General features: G+C 40.9%; 2 protein-coding genes across 3 annotated transcripts in view; one reads left to right on the top strand and one right to left on the bottom strand.

The window, feature by feature from the left end:
- The first annotated feature begins 231 nt into the window (after positions 1-231).
- Positions 232-24,585, top strand: LOC121083994 (trifunctional purine biosynthetic protein adenosine-3-like). The gene is made up of 21 exons (XM_040585004.1): positions 232-404; positions 1,185-1,280; positions 1,927-2,101; positions 3,704-3,815; positions 4,279-4,338; positions 5,178-5,303; positions 5,994-6,081; positions 7,267-7,352; positions 7,855-8,023; positions 10,154-10,385; positions 10,521-10,615; positions 11,303-11,412; positions 13,217-13,415; positions 13,997-14,248; positions 14,522-14,674; positions 15,990-16,196; positions 17,175-17,318; positions 17,640-17,770; positions 19,212-19,353; positions 20,484-20,599; positions 21,088-24,585. Exons 1-21 carry the CDS (start codon positions 233-235, stop codon positions 21,358-21,360), a joined length of 3,138 nt encoding a protein of 1,045 aa, XP_040440938.1. The 5' UTR covers position 232; the 3' UTR covers positions 21,361-24,585.
- The window catches only part of LOC121083990 (trifunctional purine biosynthetic protein adenosine-3), a 39,174-nt gene continuing 36,593 nt past the window's right edge, over positions 23,989-26,569 (bottom strand). For both annotated transcript variants that reach the window (XM_040584991.1, XM_040584990.1), the window contains exon 22: positions 23,989-25,373. In XM_040584991.1, the coding sequence (XP_040440925.1) occupies positions 25,191-25,373 (183 nt within the window). In that variant the 3' untranslated portion in view covers positions 23,989-25,190. The remainder of the gene's footprint in view (positions 25,374-26,569) is intronic.

Here is a 26,569-nt window from a genome sequence, read left to right on the forward strand (position 1 = left end):
CAAGTGGAAAAGATTCTCAGTTACTCCATTGTTGACAGTATTGAAACCAAATGTGAATGATTCATCCATCCAGTGACACTACTGGTACAGTCACTTTGTTAAGATGTCTTATAGGTACCTTTCTAATACAAGCTGGATTGATATTACTTGTCAACTATAAGTGAGAGATATAATTTATGTATTTTTTGCTTATTTTTACATAGGTTTGTGAAATAAGTAAGTAGTACTATATATGATAATTCTGGGTTTGCACAGGTTAATGGCTGACCGAGTGCTTGTGATTGGCAGTGGAGGGAGAGAGCATGCGCTGGCCTGGAAGTTGGCCCAGTCCCCACATGTGAAACATGTGTTTGTTGCTCCAGGAAATGCAGGAACAGCTGACAATGGAAAAATTTCAAATTCAGGTAAAAAGTGGGGAAAAAATTAATTATTGTGCCAAGCAATCAGTAATACAGGTGTTGGAACTGAAACAAAACTGACCACATTTGTATTGAGTTGGTAGGAGATAACAATTACTTTTTTCTTTGACTGGTACCACAGATTATGTAAGGCACATATTTATTTTTTCTGTATGTTTTGTTTCTGAATTTTAGAACTGCCTAATAAAACATCATACTGTACCTATTTTTAGCCTAGCTTCTTAAGACAGTGAGGCTTATGTGAGACTGTATTTCTACACCTCATCTCTTTCTTCCCACTGTTATGCTTGAATTCACTGACCAATTTCAGCAAAACTTAACAGAGGAATAGAAGGCTCAGAGTTATTAACTTCTGGCTAGAAACTTCTCTGGTGTCTGCCCAGGCTGCTCAGCTAAATTTAGCTACATCATGCACAAGCATTGAGTAAATCTTTGCTCAGGTGTGGAAATTGAGTTTCCTTGTAAACTTAGAGGTTGGGTTTTTTAAACAGTTTTATTCTGTTATGATAATTATATTGCTTACATATAGCAAATAAAATGAATTTAATGAGTTAGCAGATGTGTATTAAAAACAGTACTGCAAACTGGAAATGTTTACTGTTCTTTCTGGACTCTGCTATTATTACAGTGTTTGTTTTACTTCACCCTTCATGGGCTGTTTCATTATTTCAATCATACTTCTTAGGGAGATGGAACAATGACATTATCATATCCCATCTCTTATTTAGGCTTTACAGTAGTAACTTCAGTATATTTCCTTTTCAGCTGTATTAGTGAGCAATCACACTATTGTTACCCAGTTCTGCAAAGATCATAACATTGGACTTGTGTTAGTTGGACAAGAAGCTCTTTTGGCAGCTGGTAAGGCTGAAATAAATTAACTTCACAGTAAAAATCAGCACCTTGTATTCTGCTTTAAAATGACCTCATTTGGCTCTTAGGACACACACTGACTTAATTAAACTGAAGAGCAAGACACTTTGGATTATCTTGTAAATGTAAATTGTAGTCACTTAAAATGTTTGGCTTCGTAGCTGTATGTTAGAAATCAGCAGGGAAGATCACGCAGGATCGAGAATCAGTAATGGTTATAAGTACTCTTGTGTCTTCTCCTCTGTTTTCCTTTATATAAAGAGTTTTCTTGCAGTAGTCCTAACATTGTTGCTGTATGCAACAGTACTCAGACCATCACGTGCATTTATTGTAATGTGGCACAGTAAGATATCTACCTCTTAAACAGTGAACAGAAGTACCAGAGAGTCCTAACATAGTTATGGGCTGGTAACTGTGACAGTGCTTAGTAATGTAAAGAGCTAAAGACCTCTTAAAACTAAATAATGAAACGGGTCATTAGATATGCAGAACCTTATTTTAAGGATGAATTGGCTGTTTGGGACAAGGAAAAGTGTAACAGAGTGCCAGAATGGTTGTGTGGTTTTCCTTTTGTCAAAATTACTTGATGTTTCCAAAGAAACAATTTGGTTCCTTTGCCATTTTTGATAACTAGGGATTGTTGATGACTTGAGAGCAGCAGGAGTTAGGTGTTTTGGACCATCTGCAAAAGCAGCTCAGCTGGCATCCAACACCAGTTTTGCCAAAGCCTTTCTGGATCGACATGGGATCCCAACAGCAAGATGGAAAGCCTTCACCAATCCCCAGGAAGCTTGTAGGTTTATTATCAGGTAAATATTTTGATACCGGAAGCATCTCTCTTCAGTTATCTATGCATTTGGCCTTCACCCGAGACAGTTACCTAGAACTCGGTAATTTTTCAACTGTTGTTCTTCTCAAATAGCTACTGAATGAATCAGTTTTGTAATTAGAGACGGATGATGAAGGTGCAGGGAACTTTAACAAGTTGATTTTTCTGTTCACAGATCACAGCTCTTCTTCCCTTTGATCAGCTTCTTCAGGATGCTAGTTAGCCATTTAAAAGACAAACAAATTGTGACAAAGTATTTCAATCAATCTTTCTGTAAGAGTAAGAATAATTTATACACAGACAGATACCAGGAAAATGCTATCTGTGGAGTGATTTGGGACTGGTCAAACGCTCATTACTTAAGGAGGATACTCTTACTTCTTCAAGGCCGGACAGCATCTCTCTTACATGGAGAGAGAAATGTAACTGCAATTGCTTTGAGCAGTAATGCCTCTGAAGTCATTGAGGATCCTTTGGGAGAGTAACCTACCACTGTGGCTATTTTGGTCCAGTCTCACAGCAGCTGCTGTGTTCAACTGTGCTGGTCTGTGGCTGTGTGTTGGTTTCACAGACTTTTTGTCTTTGCTGTCACATGCTACACATGGTATGATCTAGTGGAACTTTTTTTTTTTCTAAATAAAACCAGCCTTTTCACTGACTTCACTCTGCAACAGCATTTAGTCTGTATTACTGCCATGTATAGAAGCAGACCAACAACTTCTATGTCTATAAGCACGCCTAAGACTTGAAAAGGAAAGCTGTCTCAGGTCAGCACACTGAGATGTGGAGAAAGGGGGCCTTGTGTGAGCCTGCTTTGGCTGCTTGTATAAATCTAGAGTTGAGATTTATCCTGGTATAAATCATAAAGTGGAAAGGAGAAATGAGATGTTGTTTCAGAAAACAGGCTAGTAGTGTGTAGAATCAGCTCTTCAAAAGGAACATTTTGTTTGACTGTCCACAAGCCAGAGAGAGGTGAATGGGCAAAGTGTAGTTAGAATATGTTGTTATGCTGTTTTGTTTTGTGGTTGGGTTTTTTTTTTTTTCCTTCTATATTTAGCTTGTGTTTAAGACCAAGTGGAGCAATTCTGGGGGTACAGTGTTAATACACTTGTTCTACCATGTCCTTTTTGTGCAAGACCTAACTCAGTCCTAACCTTACAACTCTAAACAGAACTTCCATAGTGGTTTATAGGATTATGTACTGTAATCTGGTTTTGCAAAACTATACATCATCAATGAGTTCATCTTTCCAAACCTATGACAGGCATAAATAGTAACCTAGCTCAGGGAAAAGAGGAAGAAACTGTAAGGTGTTAAAGTTCAGTGATTTGTCCAAAGATATACATTGAGTCAGAACCAACAACAGAATTCATAGATTTCTGGTTCACAATCCGGTGCTGGGTGCTATAAGAGTCCCTTCACCTCTATGACAGATAGGCTAGCAGGGAATGCATTTTTCTGATGTGATACTTTTCAACTGTTCAGAAAACAAAGAAGAATGCGGGAGGCACTCAGCTTAAAAATTATAATTTCACTGGATGCAGTAGGGATGCTTGAATTTCACCTTTGCTTTCATTTAAAGCACAGACTTTCCTGCACGAGTCGTACGGGCAAGGGGTCCTGCTGCTAGAAAAGAAGTGACTATTGCAGCCAGCAAAGAGGAAGCCTGCAGAGCTGTCCAAGATATTATGCAGGTGATTAAACCTTTAATTGACCAGTAGGAATGCAATTCTCGATGTTCTGTAGCCTATGAGTTTCTAATTTCGGCCACAGGAGGCAAGCATTTTCAGGAGAAATCTGCCCATTCAACTTGGGAATTTCTCTGGGTATTATCCTCAGATTCCTCATCCTTCCTTCAGACAGGCAAGTGGGGCTTTGTAGAGTTTGTGACTGAGCTCTTGTACCAGCACTGAGTCCTGCTGCCCTCCCCCCCTGACTTTTTCCATTTTTCATTGGTTCCCAGGGTCTGATAAGGTGCATTTCAAAGTCTTCCTTATTTCCAAATGAGATTTTGTTGGCTTTGCTCAACATACCAGAAATTCAAGCAAGCTTGTACTTTTCATATACATTGTTTTTTCTGTTAGAAGAAAATAAAGAGAGGATTTAGCCAGTAGATGTCATGTTTGCTAACTGCAGAATTTTTTTTTTTTGGTACAGGACAGAATGTTTGGAGATATGGTTGTTATTGAAGAACTTCTTCAAGGAGAAGAACTTTCTGTATGTGATCAATGGTGTGGTTATATCCTTTTATTCTTTGCCATTATTGCTATGCTCTATGCATAAACATACAAGTTTATTGTTTCAAATAGGCTTCTTGTTTTATTTGCACTTAAATAAATATGCAGTCTAGGCAATTTGATGTCATACTCATCAATGTATGTTTTCAGTAGAATTTTCTTCTACATTAGGCATAAAATTGCAGTTATGGTGATCTTTGTAGGTAGAAAATTATCTTTTTTTTCCTAAGGTGACATAAACCATGTTGGTATGGACTTTGTATTGGTAATTCTTGTTACATCAGTAATTTTGTGCTAATATGTAGTGCCTGTTTTAATAGTTCCCTTACCATGGATTATTACTCAGTGGCAGGATAAAACTTAAGCATGTATATTATACGCCACATGAAAACTGAAAATTATTTCTTTGTGCAAGGTTTGTCCTGCACTGAGAATACTTCACACTCATTCAGGCCCCAGATCTGCAAGCACACAGGTTTGACTTGAAGTATATGAATAATTCTGTCAAGCCAATAAAGACTATTCACATGCCTTAAGGTAAGCTTATGTCCGCATGACTAACAGGTCAAAATCTAATTCATCAGAAAGGAATTGTTATGAGGGCCACCATTTCTCTTGATTATTTAAAAATGGGAATGAAAGCTCAGTGAATCCTTTGGGACAGTCTGCTTGCAGCAGAATAAATGGGTTTTACTGATTTCTGTCTTTGATTCCTAAATTTTCCTGGCAGAACTGAGCCTCAGCTTGTGTCCAGCAGTGTTAACTTCCCTTAGGACAGAACTTTGTCAGTGTTCCTATGTTGTGTGCATCTCTTAACAGTGCTTGTGCTTCACGGATGGTGTCACTGTTGCTTCAATGCCCCCAGCCCAGGCCCACAAACGATTATTGGATGGTGACCAGGGTCCAAACACTGGAGGGATGGGAGCCTATTGCCCAGTTCCTCAGGTATAGCAGTTCTCCTCCTCAGCCTGCAATATGGCTGATCACATCTGTGGTTGATAGGTCTCCCTTTGGGCTCAATCTTACTTCTACCACATAGGCCCAATTTCTCCTGGAATTGATTGATGCTTTGCTTGTGTAAGTGCAATACAGGGCTCAAACTTTAGTAGTCATTCTTTGGTATTTAATGAGCCAGTGTTCTGAGGAATGATCTCTCTTTTACCTTTTCCATTTTTCCTAAACTTTATATTTCTCTGCTCCTAACTAGCATCACCTGCAATGTCCTTGCAAAATTCCCTGTATGCCTGGAGTCTTTGTGTCTTGAACATAACTTTGGGTTTCTTGTTGTTGATTCTTAAAGCACACTGCATCATTCTAAATATGCTACTCGAGTACGTTAGGAGTGTTTTTTTTCTCTAAGTACAGAAACATTCTTACTGTATGCAGCCCAGGTTGGCAGTGTCTCAAACCTCCTTAAAACTGGCCTTTTAAAGAAAGAACCGAACAAAAAATCTTGGGAGACAGATCAGTGTATCTGTCCTTCAGGCAGCAGCGCCCTAATGGAGAAAGCATACTGGTTGAGGGTGGGAGAGCAGAAAACAGCTGAGGCATTTACTTACCCCAGTCCTTCCAGGTCCTATGAGCTAGTCCAGCAAATGTCATCACTGTCTCAATAAGTTTGATGTTGATCGTCAGGTTCCAGAAGTTCTTCTAGAGAAAATCAATGATGCTATCCTTCAGCATGTTGTTGATAGTATGAGACAAGAAGGAACAGCCTATGTAGGTAAGTGGGCATTCAACTGAAAAACAAGGTAAAGTCTTAGCAAGGTTATTTTCATTGTTAGAAAGTCCTTTTGAATTCCAAATAATATTTTAAAAAAAAAAATAGTGGTTGATTTTTCATGTCATATTAAGCCTTACTTGTTTGGTTTATAGCTCTTCCTTTGGAGAAAAGTTTTGTCTTTTCTTCATAAAACATACTGTATTTTTATTAAATATTTTTTATTAAAACAGTTGCAACCAGACTCTTTGTAGTTCAGGGTATAATATATACTTAAATTCAGTTGTACTGTTCAGTTCTGTATACGACAGTGTAAGTTTTCTTAAGATCTTTGTCTTAAGACTTTTGAAGAAGAAAGGTGATGCTTACAGCTGTCACTTAATGCCAACGGCTGCTTTTGGTACCGAAGAATGTCTAGATCACATACGTGTAAAGAGTTGGGTTCTGGTCTGTGATGTATTCTCTGCTATTTGGTAATTTTTTTACAATGCTCAAATCCACAGTAAGAATGTAGCGGGTGCTGAGCATTTTTGTGATGATGCTGGAGGACCTGATGCTTTGTGGGTTTTAAATTTAACACTTGTTATTCTTTGGGGATTGGTTTTCTGATTATACAAGGAAAGGTCTGCTTTGGGTAGCCACGTGCATATATATGCGTTGCAGTAGAAATTACCCAATACCAACCTCAGGAAGTTTTTGTTTGTTAGTAGCAGTAGCGAATTGTGGTTTGGTATTTTTGCCTGAAATAGAGAGTTATACATCTATATTTATGCATAACAATAGCACAGTTAATGGTAAGAAAATCACAAAGTCTGTGTAATGAATAGGGGTTTATGGGAACTGGTTGGGGTTTTTTTCATCCTGTCAATTCCTTCTGGTCTTTGAACACCTGCATCTAGAGAGCTATAGCAAAAGGCAGAACTTGACTTTCTGATCCAGTGATCTGTTGCTTTCTGTTGTGTTCAATATAAAATGCAGTGCGATGTTCCTCACACTGCTGCTTGCCACTTTGTTGTTTTTTGTGTCGTTACTATGACTTGTGTATAAGTGCTTGCAGAATCCCTGCTCCTAATTCCTTATGATTTGCAGAAATGCATCCCTCATTCCAAAATACTGTGTTGCATTTAAAGGAGTTCTTGAAAAATAATGGTTAAAATTCATTTGCTTGGCTGTGTTCTTTCTGTTCAGGTGTGCTGCAAACAGGTTTAATGCTTACCAAAGATGGTGTGAAAATTTTAAACTTTAAATGTCAGTTTGGTGATCCCCAGTGCCAGGTGAGTAAAAGATACTGAAAACTTAAATATGCTTCATTGATTTACTCTGACTGTCCTAGCTTACCTCTAGGGAAATCTGCATGCTATATTTGGATTTATGTCTTCCTTCCCCTGAACATGCAGATTTGAATGTGAATTTCTTAGACAATGTATGACATAACATTTTGGCTAGTCAGCTTCTGTAAATTATCAGTTAAAGATTTTAAATTAAAGAGCTGTTCCTCAGATTTTATTTTTCTGGATAGAAGCAGAATGGGAGGAGCCTAAATTCCTGTTCCTTCTACATAATCTCACATCTCATGTTTGTAAATTTATGACTTGCAAAAAGATGCTGCAAGTTAATAGTCACCTATAGTTTCCAAATCTACCAGTATAAGCAAATACAGTGATTTGAGTTTGGCAGGTACAGATTTTACTCTATTAATTTAATTTTCCCTAAGTGGAATTTGAACAAGTCAACAAAATAAAAATTAACTACTATCACTATGAAATTTTTCTGCAGGTAATTCTTCCACTGCTTAAAAATGATTTTTACGAAGTGATTCAAGCAACAATTGATGGCAAACTCTGCAGCTTCATGCCAGCCTGGTCAGAAAATAGTACAGCTGTGTGTGTGGTCATGGCAAGTCCAGGATATCCAGGAGACTATGACAAAGGCATGGAAGTAACAGGTAACTGCAGTAGGTTGAGTACTACTTAATTTCAGCGTAATACTCCAGTAGGTTTGCACTTACCTTGTCTTCCAGAGATCTGTATAACTTTTGTCCACCCCACCCCTCACACCCTAACAGAGTCTGCCTTCGTCTGTCACTCCTTGTCCCTATGGAAGGGATAGCTGTTCAGTAAGATCTTCAAACTAGAGTGTATGCCTGTCCAAAGTAGCACAGGGGCTAAATGTTTAAAGTTACTTCATTCTATAAAGCTCTGCCTGTAGCTGGGTGCTGAGATAAGAAGGTGATGGGGAATTACGTCCTCCTGGAACAACTCTGGTGCATCCATGTGGAGTACTTCTGCAAATTGTGCTGGAAATATGGACCACAATGTTCTCAGTACATGATTGCTTTTTCCTAGCTTTGGTCTTTTATCAGGAGGTCACATTATCTTAGCTAATGCCTGACCAAGTGATAAGGGTGAGACTTGAGAACCTCTGGCCTTTAAAATTGGAGCAGTGCAAGCCTCCACCATCAGCATGGTTCCTTCCCTTGTGAAAGCCAGCCAGGGTCATTGCTGTGTAGTACTAACGAGGACCTCTTCTTCATGGGGCTTGAAGGGTTTTTGGAAAGGTGGGCACATGGGCTTTAGATCAATATTAATTTTATGTGTTAAAATTCTTGTGCTTTATTACCTCATTAAGATTTTTAAAATGTTTAAAAACAGAAGGAAGTGTTGCAGACTGTTTCATTCCCCCTTAGCTACTGCTGTGCCAGTCCAACACCATGCCCTGTGTAAAGCTAACCAGACAACTGGTCTTGTATCAAGGCCACCTTATTTTTGTCAGAACTCCAGCTACCCTACATCACCCAGGGAGAAGGTCATGTTATATTGCTTTTTCCCTTTGTCAAGATTTCTGCTGTCACATTCTCCGCACCCACCCTCCTCTTCCAGTTCCCTCACTGCATTTATTTTTTTTCATCAGTGATATTCTGTAGAACTCCACATTTCTGTAACTGCAAAAATCCAAACAACATAACTGAATGAATCCTTCTAGTGAGCTACCTTTCACTAGTCAGATTTGGGAGCTTAACTTTTTTCAAACTGATATCATACCTTTAGGAGTGAGATGGTATGACCCCCTTGCTTGTTAATCACAAAAAAAGATAGTCAAAACAATGAAATTCAATCCATTATTTTATTATTATATAATCCAGCCTCAGGAGTTGTGTGGGGTTTATTAGTTTTTTCCTCTTTTTCATCTTGATTCCCACATTTTAATGGCTTAGCAAACATTTTATTCTGGAGTATTCCTTAAAACACGATGGGAAGGGGTTAGGTTTCCATTGCAGCAAGGACAGCTGGGGCTTAGCTTCGACCTTGCTGGGGCAGTGCTGTGGCAATGTAGCACACACTGCCTTCAGCAAGTATAAATGTCCTTTTTACTCGTTTATAAAATCTATCTAGCTGATAGCAAAGAGAAAACCGTTTTTTGTTTTGCTTTTTCCAGGTGATGGCAGCAGTTCCTCCTTTTCCCTTATCCTTTTCTCCTCAAAATACAAATCTAAAAAACCCCTAAACAATTTTGCTTTCCTCTAACAGGAAAATACATGGAGACAAACGAAAAGAACAAAATACATCACTTGTGTTTTAGCTATTGGACAGCCACCTGTGAGTGTTTGTGGAGCAGGCAGGGTAGGGAACTGTGAGGAGTGCGCACGGCCAAATAGTTAGGGGAGTGCTGCAGTAAAGTTAGCATTAATGGTTTAGTGTCGGGGAGAGGGGAGAAACCAGACAGTAAACTGCTATGAATTGTGATTTCATACAGGAAAGCCCTGCAAGACTATTCAGTTACAATATATAGCACAGCTTTGCCCTGTCACAGGGTAGTTATATGTCCTGTTATGGCTCCTGGATCCCTTATTTCTGTTCCTGTGTGATCTGTGTCCTTACTGGACATCTCAGAAGGGGAGCCTTAGGGCCAGCGGAGTGGGATGCTCTCCACTGGTAATGCTATTTCTCAGAAGAAAGGTAAGGTGGGTAGTTTTAGGGCTTTTCTCCCTTGACTGAAGAAACGACTTCAATCTTCACTGCTTTGCCAACACAGTATGTGATTTAAAATACTCAGAGAATTCCTTTTGCTTTTGTAGGGCTGCTGCAAGCCAAAGAGTTAGGGCTGCAGGTGTTCCATGCTGGCACAACGCTGAAGGATGGCAGAGTGGTGACAAGTGGTGGCAGAGTCCTCTCCATTACTGCTGTGAAGGAGGACCTGATGAAAGCACTGGGAGAAGCCAACAGGGGTGTAGCAGCCATTCGTTTCAAGGGTGCCACTTACAGGAAGGACATTGGCCATCGGGGTATACGGCTTCTCAAACAGTCTCTGTATGTAAGCAAAGGCACTAGCAGAAACAGATGCTAGTCCAAAGCTTTATATCTATTGTTCCCATTTGTGTGATGAATGATAGTCTATGTGGAAAATGCTGCTACTGCTGCTAGCATGTCCTTTACTCTCCACAGGGGTCTAATATACAAAGAGAGACACCTGGAAGCTGTAACTGGTGATGTTCTGTTTCATCAGCCAGAAACATCAATTGTAAGTGGTACCAGATCAGGTAAGATTGGGAAGAATCTTTGAATTTTCTCAGTATACTGAATGGAACAGAACTGTTTTTTTCCCCAGAGGTCACCGTGAAGAAAGAAAACTCTCATTTCTTTCTCATCACTCCTCTTTTGCTTAATTAAAAAATAGTTGGCTTACTATGGGGATGATTGTACTTTTCCAAGGTTAATCTAGTGAACAGAATAACTCCTGGATTAATGGAATGGTTTTGTCCTTCACTGGATAGAAGTGATCCTATTAGCTGTATATATGAGTACCATATCCAGACAGTTATTAGAGTGTGGCTAACAATCATTAAACTTGATATTTGCTCCTCAGACCATGTCCTTTTAGCAGTGATCTACTGAGGAAAATTTCTTGCTGGTTTTTTTTTTTTTTTTCCCATTAGACAAAGGTAGCTATGTAAAGAAAAAAGGCAATCTGTTAGCACTTTGGTAAAATGTTTAACCTTTGCTATACACAATCCATAGGCCACAAATACAGAATAATAAAGATCTTTTACAACACGGTGACATATGTGACTCTGGGGTCCATGCTTTATAAAGCTGTGCATGTTTCTGTCAGTGGACACAGTGCTGTCTTTTCCAAGAAATCATAATTTTCAGTACTTGCCTCAGTGAGTGTTTTGGGTCTTTTTATTTCCCCTAAATTTGATCCTTGACATATTTGTGCTTGGCAGGTAGTCATTCAGAAGCAGGAGGCTTTGCTGGTTTCTTTGACTTGAAAGCATCTGGCTATGACGATCCTATCTTGGTATCTCAAACTAAAGGCCTTGGACCTAAACTGCAGGTAACTTGCAACTTGACTGTAGCAAAGTTTATGTTATCTCCTGAAACTGTTTTAAATGCCACAGCCAACAGCACCATCTGCATCCTTCTGAGCATTATAAATACATCTCAAGTCCACTGGAATGGTCATTTGAACCCTGTGGATGATCATTTGAGCAAGGCCTGAGCATATGTTATTGAGAATGTGTAGGCATTGGATATTTTGTGATGAAATGATATTAACCCAAAGCATTTAGCTGAGCACTTGAGGAACCATGAACCAGAATTTATGCTATAAAATAGAGACTCCATTGGCTTTGAGAAAGGTCAGTTCAGAGGAGTACAGGGGAGTGTTGAAATGATAGCTGTCAGACTTAGCTTAATAAATTGTATGCAGAGAGGTAGTGCAATTACCTCTGCCAGGGCACTGGGGATTAGAGAATGCTAATTACACAAGAACGCATAGGAGAAGTTGAGTCAGGAATATATTTATATATTGATTCATGAGAAGGCTTTCAGCCATCAGAGGAGTGGAGGTGTGAAGCTGCCTTTCACTGATCAGGCATAGCAAATTAACTTGTTTCAAGTTGGTGTAATTATCTTCAGTAATGGGATGATACGGTGTGGCTTCCTGCAACAGCAGGAGACTGAACATTATAATCCAGCCTTTTGCAGTCTTACAGCCTTGGACACCTCTGAGCATGAAAAAGTGATTGGTGCTGGCTCTTGTGAGTCTTTGTTCCAACGGCTTGGCAGAGAGACATTCCCAACTGTGTTTACACAGACTGTTCTCAAGACTCTTCCTTGGCCAAAAAAAGTTGGCTGATGCCTATATGAATTGTTATTAGATCAGTGGGAGGGAAATGTTATAATACAACAAAGAACGTGGGATGACTGGTTTCCATAGCACTTCTAAATCCATCAGCCAGTGAAAGAAATCCGGTGTGTAATGCAAACTCAGAGTGTTTAGCTGCTGATCTGTTACCATTTTGAAGCCAGTGATTGTATTTATCTGCATTTTTCCCTTGTCCATCTTTCTGTACTAAGCTTTTCTGCACAGGTATGAACTACACTGATACAGCTGTATCAGTAAAAGGTGGTTACCTTGAAAATTTATCCATACGTATGCAATCTTTGTCCTGCTTCAGACCCTGAAGTGGCAACTGACAGAGATGAATTGCACTGTGTGAGCTGGTGCTGTGCATCTACAGCAGCAGTTGGCACAGGCAGAACTGCTCTGGTGTATCCATGACAGTGTAGAAACATCTGCTTATAATAAAGGAGTGTAAATGTCACCATTTGATAGAAGCCATGATGCCTGAATCAGGTTTCATTACTTGTAGGATGTAAACACCTTGATACATTTTTAAAAATCCAAATAAGCAGCCTTCCTGACAGACATATTATTGCTTGTTGAAAGACCTGTCTTTCAAGGGATCCTACAGACCAGTCCCAGGTTGTTGCCTGTGACATGAGATATCTGAGTTCAAAAGACTCCTTGGGGAGGGTGAGAGTAAAGAATCTCATTCCCTGAGGTCTTGTAGAAGAAGAAGAAAACTACAACAACCCAAAATGACAATTTCTGGGTAGTTGGAGCTAGAATTTGAATTATTGTTTCAAAAATCAAAATAGATCTTTCTCTTCTCTGCAAGAAAACGAGCTGGTTTCTCTTGATTTAGACTAGATGATGCACCAGGTTATGTTCTGCATGCATGTTCTATAGTGCTTCTTTTCAGGGAAAACAAGTTTTCTGCTCATTTGACCGATTAATATCTGAGTGTTGTGTATTTCTTGTCACCACTGCTGGTTCCCACTGTGTTTTGCAGATTGCACAGGTATGTAAAAGACATGACACCATAGGTCAGGACCTGGTTGCCATGTGTGTCAATGAAATTCTGGCTCAAGGAGCAGAGCCCCTCTTCTTCCTCAGTTATTTTGCCTGTGGCAAACTTGATGTTGAAGTGACTGAAACAATCAAAGAAGGAATAGACGAAGCTTGCAGAGATGCAGGATGCGCTTTCCTGGGTATGAACACTCCTATCCTCTGAGATTTAAAGATTCTGATGTTGAAACAATTTCTAGTGAAACAAACTTTGTAGACAGAGGCAGTATGTGATATTAGAACTGTTAGTTTCTGTTTGGTGGAAAAAACAATCAAGCATTTGGGCTTAAACTCTTCCTTATATCTGTAAAATGGGTCAGCATAGAGGGATGTTTTTTACAATTATGCATTTGGATCCTAATTCTTGCTTATTTATCCTTGTACAAAGGAGAGCAAAACTGGATGCCTCACGTTCTTGAAGCCTTAACATGTTTTCATTCCCTCTCTGATACTCAGTCATAGCAGGGAGGTGCCAGATAAGTAGCATGAAATTTTTTTAAAACGTTTATTTTTTCAGTAACCTCAGAAGCCTTCTTTTGTTGAAGTCTTGAGGTGAAGTGAGAAACCAAGAAGGATTTTAAAAATGTATCTGAATACACTTCTTAAGCTGCATGTCTCCACAGATGTCCTGGATATGTTGCTTAATTTAGGAGATGCTGTAGATTTAAAGTTAACAATAAAACATACTCGCAGCTAGTGCTGACTGCTTTCTCTCCCCACTTAGGCAGGGAGGTGGCTGAGGTGACTGGCATGTATTCTTCTGGAGAGTATGACCTGGTTGGCTTTGTGGTTGGCGCAGTGGAGCGAGGGCAGATGCTTCTGGGGCTGCAGAGGGCTGATGAGGAGGATGTTCTTATTGGATTGGCCTCTTCTGGAATTCACGGCTGTGGCTTTAGCGTCATAAGGAAGATTCTCTTAATGTCCTCCTTACGCTACTCCTCACCAGCACCTGGCAGTTGTGGTGACAAGACTCTAGGTAAAACATCTTTCTTCTCAAAAGCAAACCTGCAAATTAGTTGTGTTCAGACATTTTCATAATTAGGTGCTGCCAAGGGCTGTTTACTTCAGGGTGGCTTAGGGTTTATAAATCTTTGGGGTAGGTATATGGGCTTGTATCCACAGCCTTGGAAGCGTGGACCAGCACTTTTTATTGCTTTCCAAGGTAGTCTGCCACAAAGACCAGAAGGGAATCTGTTCAGAGAAGAATTCCCACTAAACAAATTGATTGAACTGACACTTTTGTTTGCAGGAGATATATTGCTGACCCCAGCAAAAATGTACAGTCCATCTTTGCTGCCTGTCCTTCGCTCAGGGCACGTGAAGACTTTTGCCTTCATTGCTGAGGAGGGGTTGCTGGAAGGGATCTCCAGAATCCTGCCAGAACATGTCAGTGCTGTCCTAGGTAAATATCAAGGATCACTGTTTCTGTTTGACAAAATTTATATACAGCATGGACTTGACTTCTCAGCTTCACTTATAGAGATACTCAGAAATGTATGTGTCTACACAGTTAGAGACTGAATGACTTGACATTCATGCTTTTCAAAGAGCCTAACAAGTGCATTCCTGTTTCAAGTAAGCATCACTGATGAGTACCACTTTCCCTTTGGACAAGGGAAATTTAAGGAGAGTTTGAGGGCAGCTCATCTCTAGGACAACAGGTGTTTGAAAAGACTGTGTGTTCTGCAAAACACCTCTCCATGCTGAACATTTTGACAAAATGGTGAAGCTTGTTGAGAGACTTAATTTGCATGATTTTCTCCACAGTACATGTACACACACACACAAACATATTTAATGCAGTATTATGGTAGGTGGTAGCTTCCCCACAACAGCCTAGTATTTGACATCTGTAAGTAAGGTAGAACTTCTTTTGAAGCCAAAATTGGGCAAAGTATTAAAAAGTTCAAAATACTGAAGAAAACCGTATTCATGTGAGTCCAAAAATATTGTGGAGATGAGGAGAGGGGGAGGAAGGCGTCTGTGTGCCTGTCTGTATTTCTTTAAAATAAAATTAGAAAGGAAAAAAACAAACTTGGCTTACTAAGGTGGTGTCTAGCTTGCTTGCCAGTGCCTGGAACCACAGACAAGATAACAAGCCCAAGGGATTTTTAGTTCTCTAAAATGAAGTCCATATGGCAAGCCTGCACCATTAAGCTTTTCACAGGCCACCTAAGACCATGTCTGTGGAGTAGGATCACTGTGAAAGTCCATCCATGTTTCCCATCCATGTGTTGAACAGTCAGCCCTGTTCCAGTCTGCTCATCAACATAATTAAATATACACTCTTAGCTAATTATTGATTCTTTGAAACTGAAACCCAGGATCTGCTTAAGTAGTCCAAAAAAGCCAGAAGACGATTTGTCCCACAGCTCCTTTATCTCTTATGGAAGAGATGTAAGTCATCTGTAGCTTTTTCCCTGTGGCCAATGGGGGATGAATAAATTTTAATTTGCCATCATTCCCTACATTTTCTCATTAGAAAGCCTAGAGAGGCCTTGGCTTACACAAATTACGGCTAGAAACCTCTAGCTAAACAGCAGCTATAAAGTTGACTGGAACCTGGGTCAGTGTCCTTCATATACTTCAACAGTATTCTTAGAACAGCAAGAATTGTTTTCTTACTAGCTTTCGTAATGTACCACTGTCATTCTATATAATAAAAGATGGGTAGCAAACATTTGTGCTGACCGTATACATATTTCAATCATTTTCAGATGCTCTCAGTTGGAAGATTCCTGAATTTTTTTGCTGGCTTTACAAAGAGGGAAACCTCTCTGTGGAGGAGATGGCTCAGACATTTAATTGTGGGATTGGTGCAGTCCTGGTTGTGCAGAAGGACCTGGGTCAGCATGTTCTCAAGGATATACAGAGACGTGAAGAAGCTTGGCTGATTGGGAAAGTTGTTGCCCCTTGTCACACAGGTTAGCAGGTGATGGGAAATTAAGACACAAAATGAAACAGACTATGGTTTGATTCAAAGTGTAGCAAATTCATCTGTCTCACTTTAGAGGGGCTTCCACTTAAGGATGTGCTATTTAATTTTTAAGTTGATACAGTGTGCTTCTATGAAGTGCTGAGCATCTCCCGGGAGGCACCAGTTGTCCTCTTGTCCTCAGTTCTGTAGGCACTGAGGAGACTCCCTATTGCAAAGTTGTGTAATTCACATCTTCTTCCTGTGGTTTCACTAGGCTGGAGGCTGCTTGACACCTTCACATCTAGATTTCACTATTAAATGAAGTGAGAAGTGAATGTCTTGTTTTCAGAGTGACAGTACTTGAATAATGTCTTACTTAGGTACCTGCTTGAGACTTGAGTAAATCACTCTGATGACTCTCTGTAAGGTCTTAAACATTAGGTGATTATATTTTGCCACAGTTGTGGTAATCAACCCACCTCCTTTCCAAGCCCTTCCACACAGATTCCCTGTAAAGACTGTGGATAGGGCACAGCTGTGTATAGTCATATATGATAAGTCTTCATTCTGGCATGTCCATCGGGTGACATACAGCAAGACATGAACCAAAATCTCACTGGAAACCAAAGAGGTTACGGAGCAGTTCGGGCAGCCAAAATGCAACCTCAGTTCTGTCTGTGTAATTTTGCAACACGAGAGGAAGAGGGAGATGGTTATAAAAGATGGGGAAAATCCTTTGAGAAGACCCATACCTGGGCCTTTGTAAACAATTCTGCAAGTGAGTAACACAAAAGAGATCAGCACAACTAGGGTGAGTTGGTTTGTTCTAGTAAATACATGTTTTTGCAGTTCAGTCAGTGCTAGCACAAATTCATTGCAGATAAGTTTTCTCTTAATCGAAACAAGATTAATAAACTATACAAAGTAAATATAGATGGAAAAGTAAAATCTGAAGTATTTTAACATTTTCCTCACATATTTGGAGGAGGTTCTCGCATCGAAGTCGAGAATCTTCTAGAAGCTTTGCAGCTGAGCAGCCCCCAGCATCTGCTGAATAACGCTGTTGTTGAGAGTCAACACCAACCCAGAAAGAGCAAAGTTAAAGTAGCTGTTCTCATCTCTGGAACAGGTGAGCTTTCATTTGTCATCACACAGAGAAATGTCCTTACAAGGGAGAGACTGAATTCAGCCCTGATACAAGTGCATCCACTTTGCCTTTCTTTTCAGTAGAGTCCGTGGAGCCCTCTGAAACCAAGGTTGCATTTTGACTGGAAATCAAGAAGTTGCACTGCTTAACAAATAAGCTTTATCAGTGCACGAATTCCTTTGTCCTCTTCTATTTGTGCAGTTGTTGAAAAAAATTTTTGTTACATAAACAGGATTGAGAGCCAATTCCCCATGACATAGGTGCTCATCTATTTCATCAATGTTTGCTTTCTCTTCATTTGAGGCACAAACCTTGCTGCACTCATCAGTTATGCAAAAGAGCCAGGCAGTTGTGCTCAAGTTGTCCTTGTCATCTCCAACAAGTCTGGTGTGGAAGAACTACGAAATGCAGCCCGGGCTGGAATTCCCACCAGGGTAAAGACACCCATTTCCTTTCCTTTTTGTCACCAACTCACAGATTCTGAATCCATAGGTCTTTATGAAATGCTTGGTAAGAATTCATATTTCGCTTCTGTTTAGAACTTTTACTGGGGATAAGTGCATGTAGCACAAAGCTGTCAGAGTTATCAGCAAAGGCAGAACTGAAAAGCTGTATGGGCAGTGCTCGCAGGAGGCTGTGAGTCTCCCCCGTCTCTTCAGTGACTGCAACAGTCCAGAGTTAGGAAGGGACTTAAAACTGCAAGTGCTTCGATGATTTGAATCTGAGACTGTAGCCCATGGAGCTTCAAGCTTTAACTGAAATCAGTAAGACTTCATGCTCTGCAAAACACGTAAACGTGTGGTCTCCTTGGCTCATCCCTCTTACAGAAAGACCTTTGTCTCATGTTGTTCTCAGTCACTTCCAGCAGCACTCCACAAGTCTTTTCTCCTGCCTGTGGTCAGTAAAGTAGCATTGTGTTACAGAAACCTTCACTGGTTCGTTTCAATAAAAAAAGCTATAGAAAGGGACTACCATCACGCTATCGTATTTGTCAAAGTATAGAACATGACTTTTGAAAACATTCAACAACTTGGGGTTTCAAATGGAGCCCACCACCAGGAACTCCTCCTTCTAATGGTAAATGATTTTGAGCAGTTACCATGTTTGTACAGCTATGCACAGATGGAAATAAATACTGTTAGAGGCTCTTCATGCATTAAAAAGTTTTCAGCAAGCTTCCTCAGCAGCTGGGTCGGACTCGTTATTTTTTTTCCTGGCAGTGTAAAGACACATCTCTAGAGAAAAAGTTATGTTGAAATTCATTCACATTTTCATAGGCAAGAGCATGACAGCTTTGTTAACACCTTATTTGAATGTCCTTATAAACAGAGTCAGGAATCGACACCATGGGAGCTGAGGCTGAGAGGTGGAGTAGAAATAGAAAAGTTCCTGACTCCTCCTCCCCTTACACAGAATGCCTGGCCAGTTTGTTGGTCTTTTTAGCTAAGTTTGTGATTTTCAGTAAGCCACTACAGACTAACTGGTAGTGATATTGTCAATGCAATGAGTTATTACTATTTTTACTTTAGTCTTTGGCCAGACATTCTGGATTAAGAGGCCCATATCTTCTGATGCATTCCCTCTAAACCACATTTTCCTTTTCATAGTTGGCTTCTCTTTGTGCAGATTTTCTACACATCCTAGAAAGCATCCTGTGTGATACGGTGTTAGCTAGTGATTGAGGTGTTCCCAGGTATGTTTATACAAATATGAAAAATCACAGATGTCCTGAATAATGTACCAACTTACAACTTTTTAAGGCCTCGAGTGTCCTAGAATGAATCCAGTTTGCTTTCTCTTTGTTGCCCAAAGTAGCTGCTCTCATTCACATGGTTATTTCCTTGATATGGCTTTTGATGTGTTTTAATGTTTTAGGTGATTGATCATAAATTATATGGGAGTCGCTCTGAATTTGACAGCACGATCGACCGAGTTCTTGAAGAATTCGCTGTTGAACTGATATGTCTTTCAGGATTTATGAGAATTTTGTCCAGTCCTTTTCTCAGAAAATGGAAAGGTAAGAAACTCTTAAGTGTAAAAGAGAAATTAAAATATGGGTGCTTGGTCTCACCAGAATTACACAGTCACAGTTCTTATCGTTTGGTTAAATCTCTCACAGCCTTGCTGATACTGAGGTTTGCATGTTAGACAGTGGGGCTGCCCTATGTTTTAATTTGTTCCAGCCAGTGGGACTGTGCTAGAATTCTGACCGTGCGTTGGCAGAGAAACACCTTGTGTTGGCATAATGAGTAGCAGAGGGGAAAAATCACTGAGTTGGTCTGTCTGCCTTCCTTCTGGGAAGGAGGAATGCCTGTGGAGCAGGCAAGAGTTCAGGCAGAGTTAACCGTGTCAAGGAGCTGTGCTGGGGAGTTCTGCTGAACATGCTCCTGCAGTTGTTGCTCAGAAACAAACGAGTGAGAGGCTGATTCCTCAGTTCACCTCCTGCCTGTGCTGCGTAGCACTACTCTGCACTGTGTGCTGGGACTACAGCCGTTACAGGCCCCGACTGCTGTAGGGCAGTGCTTTCTTTAGATACGTGCCAGGCCAGTGGAGGGGGGAACGCACACTCCTCTTTCCTCCTGGCTCTGGATGCCGAGTGCCAGCTCCTGAGACCTTGCTCAGAAGTTACTCCCTCACTATGCACCTGGTACAGGCTTCTTTGGGGATGGTGTTTCCTGTGAGAATCACTTCCACCTGCCCGGCGGCCCTGCAGGAGGTTGCAGTGTGAAGTCCTCTGCTTCTAAGCCCGTTATCTGCAGCACGAGGGCTGGGCACCTGGGAGGGGAGAGACTGACCTGTCTGTCCATTCACAGATGCAAAAGCAAATGAGGTTCTTGGCCTTAACTGAAACATGCTTGCCTGGCTACTGCCAAAGCCTGCACGCCATCACCTGTGTTTCTGGAAGAGCAGCCCTTCCTCAGCTTTCCGCAGAGATCCGTAACCCCATGTATACATTTTGCTTTTTAACCTGGATCTGAACATGCCCTGTTACATTCTGACAGTAGCTGAGAGCATTTAAACTCCCAAGTGGTGCTCAGTGCTGTTGTTTGGAACTGATGATCACATCTCATTTTCGTTTTTAAAGGAAATTCAGTTCAAACTGATTTTTTTTTTCTATTTTTTTCCTCCTCTCACACCAATGCCCAGGGAAAATTTTGAATGCTTCCCCATCACTTTTCCCACTGGTCAAGGATGGAAATGCCCATCAGCAAGCTCTGCAAAGTGGATTCAAAGTCACAGGCTGCACTGTGCATTTTGTCTTGGTAAGTGTCCTCTTGCCTAACATTGAGTAAGTTATGAAAAGGAATTTGCTTTTTTCTTTTCTTTCTGAAGGCAGAAACAGGAAGAGGTAACAGGAATGTGTGGAAATATTGGGATTGTTACCAGTAAAAACAGGAAGATGAGGCAGTTACATTGCATTTGTGGTTTCTCGAGGTCCTGTCTTCTTCCTTCATATCATGCATGGGGTTGGGTTTTTTTCCCAGTTTCTCCTACTCTCAGCAAACTGCTCTGTGAATTTTCTAGCCCATGTCTCTCTTCACACTGTACCCCCTAGCATAATGTAGGCGCCCCTAATGGAGGTGGCAAGCCTCTCCTGGCATCCTTTAAGCCTCCTGCACACAACTACACATGTGCTTGTCGAGATCTCTCATGAGGCTTTCTCTGCTCCATCCACATCATCTATAATCTTCTTGAGACATTCCATAACCTTCCAGCCTCTTCTAAAAGACTCCCAATATCCCCATTTTAGGAGGAATCTAGTCCAAAAGCAGTGATCCACCAGGAGCTGGTATCTGTGAAGTCAGATGACACTGAGGAGACACTGTCAGAAAAGGTTAAAGAAGCCGAGTGTCGGGCTTTTCCCGTTGCCCTGCAGCTGGTGGCCAGTGGAGCAGTGCAGCTGAGAGCTGATGGTAAAACCTGCTGGAAACAAGAGAGCCAGAGTCTTTGCCATCAAGAAGAGAAGAGAGCCTGCACACCACCTCTTGTGGCTCTGGAGCCTCCAGAAAACGATGTGGTGTAGCCAGGTTTCTGAGTGGTTTGCTCTCTGCTCATCTTTCCCTCCTCCCTCCTCCTCCCTGCCCTTGATGTGCTTTGCTTTGACTGCAGACATATCACTGTCACAGGTTTCCATTCTGGGCTGTGATCCTCTTCCCTCAGCTTGCAGCTTTAGTTACAGTCCTTTTGCAAAATTGGCAGTGGAAGCCAAGCGATTATTTCAGATTTTGAATTTCTTTGTTCTGTTTTTTCATCTGTAAAGGAGATACTGTTGTTACAAATCAAAGAGGGGGCCTAAGCTGTAAAAATGGTCTAGTGCTTTGGAGAGAAATCAGTCCGAGGTACCAGTTTTTGTTGGCTGCATCACATTGCAGAGCACAAACAGCTTCACAAAGCAGCTACAAGCAGGAACCGTTCTGCTGCAAGAGGGTGACCAGCTCCTGTTGGATGGAAGAGGCCAGACGTGTCGGGGCAGAGCCGTGGGTTTGGGGGTGAACAAGCATTAGGGATGAATGCATTGCTCTGGGAGAGGAGGTGGGAGCCTACGAGGACCTTGTCCTTGTGAGCCCCATCACTGAGGGAGCACCTCAGGGTAGAGAAAAGGATGTGTAAACATTCACCAGTGTGGGAGCCAGAGACTAGTGAGCTGCCAAGCAGAAGACCCAAAGGCCAAAAAGGTGGGGAACTTTCAGAGGGCAAAATAAAATGAAACAAGCCCCCCCTCACAGATTGTCAGTATGTGACAGTGCATACCGAACAGACACCTAGGCACTTGCCCACACTCCTTGAAAGGGAGTGGTGCATAGACATTCCCGGAATTTCATATTAAAACATTTGGATCTTGAGGGATGAATATTTGATTAGAGGAACTAGAAACACCAGATTTCAGGCATTTTTCTTCCTTCATCATTAGAATATGCAGAACAAAGCATCCTCAGCTTAACTTGCAGTAGCAGGAAAATCTCAGTTTTCTTTGTTGACTGAGTGATTGGCTTGGTCCAGAGAGTTCTGCTGTAAAATAAAAGCTTTATCGGTGGAAGCTTATTTTATATCTGCCAGAATAATGACTTTCACCCAAGTAACAAATTGGAGGAAGAAAGCTACCTAAGAAGTTACTTGAACAGACTAGAAAAGAAGCAGCCAGCGCTGAACTTTCTAGTGGAGGGATCACTAACAGCAATTAAATGCAGTGAAAAAAAATGTATTTTTGTTTTGGTATCACATGTACTGTCCTAGAAACAGAAATACTGCATGTCTCGCTCTTGGCTGTATCAGGTTGTTCAAGCACATGAGTCAGCTCCAGTGAAAAAGTCTAAATTTTTCTTTTTTTATATATATCTACCTAGTGATTTTATATATGTACCTAGTTAGGGAGGGGAGAAAAGATTCAGCTTCCTCCAGAAAGCTCTGCCATTTATGTACAGAAATCTACATTTGTGTCTTGCACTTCAGCAACTGGAGCAAGGAACATGTATTTTTCATGATCTGGGAGAAATAGGAAGAACTGTAACAAGGCAAGATTAACAAATATTTGGTATATATAGATAATATTTCTGATTAAAGACATTGCTGAGTTTGCTTTCAGCCTGTTGTAACTCTGTAGTAACTTCCTGTTGTATACTATTTGAATTGCATAGCACGCATGACTGATTGTTCCAAACTTAACAAATAAAATGTTAACAGAGAATAGGGTGCTAGTTGTTGTGCTCTGACCCGTCTCCAGATGATCATGTCTAGAACAACTCACTCTGTACCTGTGTTCCTGGCAGCCCTCTGAGGCTGGGTGTGGTGACAGTCTGTTAATCTGTTTATTTTTTTTACAGATTGGCAGTGGAAGTAAAGCCAGCTAAGATCCAGTTCACTATGAAATTTCTTTTTATGCATTTGTCGAAATACAGCTAGGGGCTCAAATCCCATTTGTTATCAGCCTCCAGTGGCAAATTACCTGAGCCCTGCTTGAGCCACCTGTGACGGAATGGGCTGTTGGATTTTCCAGCAGCTTGTTGGCTTCTCTGGCAGCTATCAAACGGCTTTTATCACTGACATTACATTTATTAACTGTACAGGTAGCGATTTCACCCCTAGCAGTCCTACTTCTTCTAATGTGTGAGTTCATTGAAGTACAATTTCTTTTGACCTGTAAAATGTTTACTTTGTCATGGCTAAGGCACTGGACTCGAGCAGGCTGAACCCCTGCCAGAGCTGGACGCTCCCCACATCTTTTGCATTCTCCGAGACAGGCTGCATTTCAAGCCTCGGTGGGCAGTTTGCCCGCGGGGGAGGCCCTGCTGTGGGAGGGCAGGTTCGTACAGAAAAAAGTTGGGATGAAGACTTATCTTTTATTCTTTGCCTTTTACAAGCAAATTAAATTTGACCGTGTCATTTTCCTCTGTATTTGCTTCAGCTTTATCCTCGGTGGCAAATAATGGCGGGAATATTCTGCCAGCAAGTTACTTCATCACGGACCATCTGGCCACTGAAACAGTAAGGTCACCACACTCGGCGGATACCACCTTAAGCAGGATTGCACATGGCTGTAACCTCACAAACTGGTTCACAGTTGCTGTACTGTAGACTAAGTCAAATTCTGTTTCACAAACTCCTCAACCAGCTTATACCCTGGGTAAAGGAATTCCAAGGAAGGATTTTGATATTTAAATTTTTAACTTTATTAGACTTTATTTCAAATCCAAATTGAGATTATGTCAACACAGAAGTACCGTAAGGACATCAGTGCACAGAATACAAATCAGCTTTCTCTGTATTAAAGGGGAGCTCTAAAACATACATAATCAGCTTCAGTCAGATGCTTCTGGTTTGTATGGGGGAAAACTGATGATTTTAGTATGTACCTTCAAATGTTTTCACAACTATAGTAAAACACTAAAAGAAAACCAGGTGCTTTTTCATAAGAGTTGAGCTGTGCAAAAAACATTCTTGCTTTCAGAATAACATTTACTGTGTTTCCATCAGTATTATGTTTTAAGAATAAAGGCACTTATTTCAACAGAATTTTTGTATCTAGTCCTAACTCCCTTTCTGCTCATTCATAAAAAAACCCCAAAACTGAAAGAAAAAACCCAACCCAACTCCTTTGGCTCTGAACAAATCTCTGAGGGGAATTCACATGTGAATTCACATGGGGATGCTTGAAGGCAAATGGTCAGCAGACATTTAATTCTATTTAGCATCTGATTGACAGCAGATCCAGTATTTGAAATCATGGGATATATTGAGAATCTGGGCCAGACAAGATCTACCAACATTAAACCAGAAATTATATGGAAAAAAGTCTATTTCATTATCTGCAGAAATAGTGTTTTGGGAGGCCGGTTTATCTTGTTTTGGCTAGAGGTTTTGGTGAGCAAAGTTTTTTGCCTTTAGCCATCTCTTCCATTGTACTAGTTCCATTACTTTTCCTCACAGCACACGACAAGAGGAACCCTTGTTACAGCCTGTATGGTCTGTTAGAGGGTAATACTGATGTTCCTAAGTCAATCTCAGAGATGCTCAGATCTCTCTGTAACCAAAGGAATGTTTTTTTTGTTTTTAAAAAAGTGATTGAGAACCGAAATGTCAGCCAAGGAAGTGATCATGGTTAGGAAGCATGTAACAGAGCCGTTGCTGAAACTACTGAGAACAGCAGCCCCCTTGCCTCAGTATTCCCATTTGTGGCTTTCTCCAGATTGTACTTTGAATCTTTAGCCATTTGAGTGAGAACATGACATGGTAAACTCTATGTTGAAAACTCTTTGTGAAGAGAATAGTGTCCATGTTATTAGTCTGAGATCTCTGTTTTGATCAATTAAGGCACCCCAGCCGTCCCATCTGAGGACGTTCATGGACATGCTGCTCCTACTTCCAGTAGATCTTGCCAGCTTCCCCCACCTGAACAGCCCCGCTGGCGACAAGCTGCAGGGCAGCTGGGAAGGCTCGGTGCTCGGCCTCCTTCACCCTTTCGGACAGGGTCTCCACTGTGTCACCAACCTTAACTGGAACTGCCTCTTGGAAAATGATTGCTCCAGCGTCGACTTCCTCCTGCAAAAGCAACAGCCAGAAAGTCTGTACGGTTGAAAGAAGAGAGAGAAGGGGGCCCAGCTGTACGGCAAGGAATGTAATCCAGCTGCCTCGGGGATCTGTTTGTCATTAAGTTATTACAGGAAACACGAATTTGGGCTAATGTGAGAAATGCAGAAAAGATGCTGGCACTCACTCTGGCCTGTGAGGAACTAACAGAAATGTAGGGTTCAAAGAAACAGAGGAGGTAGACAGAACACCAGCAAGCAACATTTCTGCTACAGAAAACCACAAAAGCCATGTTAACAGGAGGCGTGATGGGCTAAATTGGACAAAACAATGACATTTCATTTCAGAAGAGTGAATTAGCCAAGCCTGGGCACAGAGCCGGACTAGGGGACCCAGCAGATCTTTCTTTTGCATATTAATGAGGCAGATCCCTGCTGTTTAGTTATTGTTTCTCAGTACACTGCCACACATAGAAGAAACTCTTAAGTCGTATCATGAAGAAAGGAATGCAATTTTTCCTTCTATCTGGAAAAATAACTTTTGTCTTTTTTTCCAAGATCAAGGAAAAAACATGAGAACAGATTTCAGGAGCAGTGGAAAAGGGGAAGATAATCTGAAGAATGCAGCAGAGGAAGGGAGAACGGTTACTGTCAAGCCTGAGAACTGAACAAGATGGGAAAAAATGCTCCCTGAACTGATAAAAATGGGCACCTTCCAAGTCAAGAGATCTCTGGCTTTTGTTTTCTTAGTTTTTGACTAACATAAATTGCCAAGATTTTTTCTTTTCCCACAAACACGGGATTATTTCCTAAGAAAACTAAGCTTCTTGTATCATTTCTAGTGTCATTTTGTTTTTTTATTTTTTCTCTTTTGAGCAACAAACAAGGAGGTTGTCTGATAAAATCTAAGTTGTTGGTGCTGTGTAAATATTTTGGGTTAGCCAAGGCCTTATAGGAATTAGTACATCCACTCCAACTGATGGAAGGCAGCAGTAGGATGTTCAGGGAAGAAGTTAACCTAGGTGAAGCTTAAACTGTTGTATAGATTATTCATCTCCAGTTGCTTTTCCAGGGACAGCAAACTAAAGCACTGTATTGTCTAATAATGTTATGAACAAAGGAGAAAAGGTAATCAAATGTGATAGTATAATGGTGTTCAAGCAAGCTCTGAGGTGAAAATCTTAAGACTAATAAATTGTAAAGGGAGGG

Source organism: Falco naumanni, chromosome 2 (genome assembly GCF_017639655.2).
Source record: "Falco naumanni isolate bFalNau1 chromosome 2, bFalNau1.pat, whole genome shotgun sequence".
Taxonomy (NCBI): domain Eukaryota; kingdom Metazoa; phylum Chordata; class Aves; order Falconiformes; family Falconidae; genus Falco; species Falco naumanni.

Excerpts from the sequence above, each read along its gene's own strand:
- LOC121083994 (XM_040585004.1), top strand. The coding sequence starts at position 233 with ATGATAATTCTGGGTTTGCACAGGTTAATGGCTGACCGAGTGCTTGTG. Across the intron at positions 1,281-1,926 it reads AGAAGCTCTTTTGGCAGCTG|GGATTGTTGATGACTTGAGA; the intron begins GTAAGGCTGAAA and ends TTTGATAACTAG. Across the intron at positions 17,319-17,639 it reads TGTTCTCATCTCTGGAACAG|GCACAAACCTTGCTGCACTC; the intron begins GTGAGCTTTCAT and ends TCTTCATTTGAG.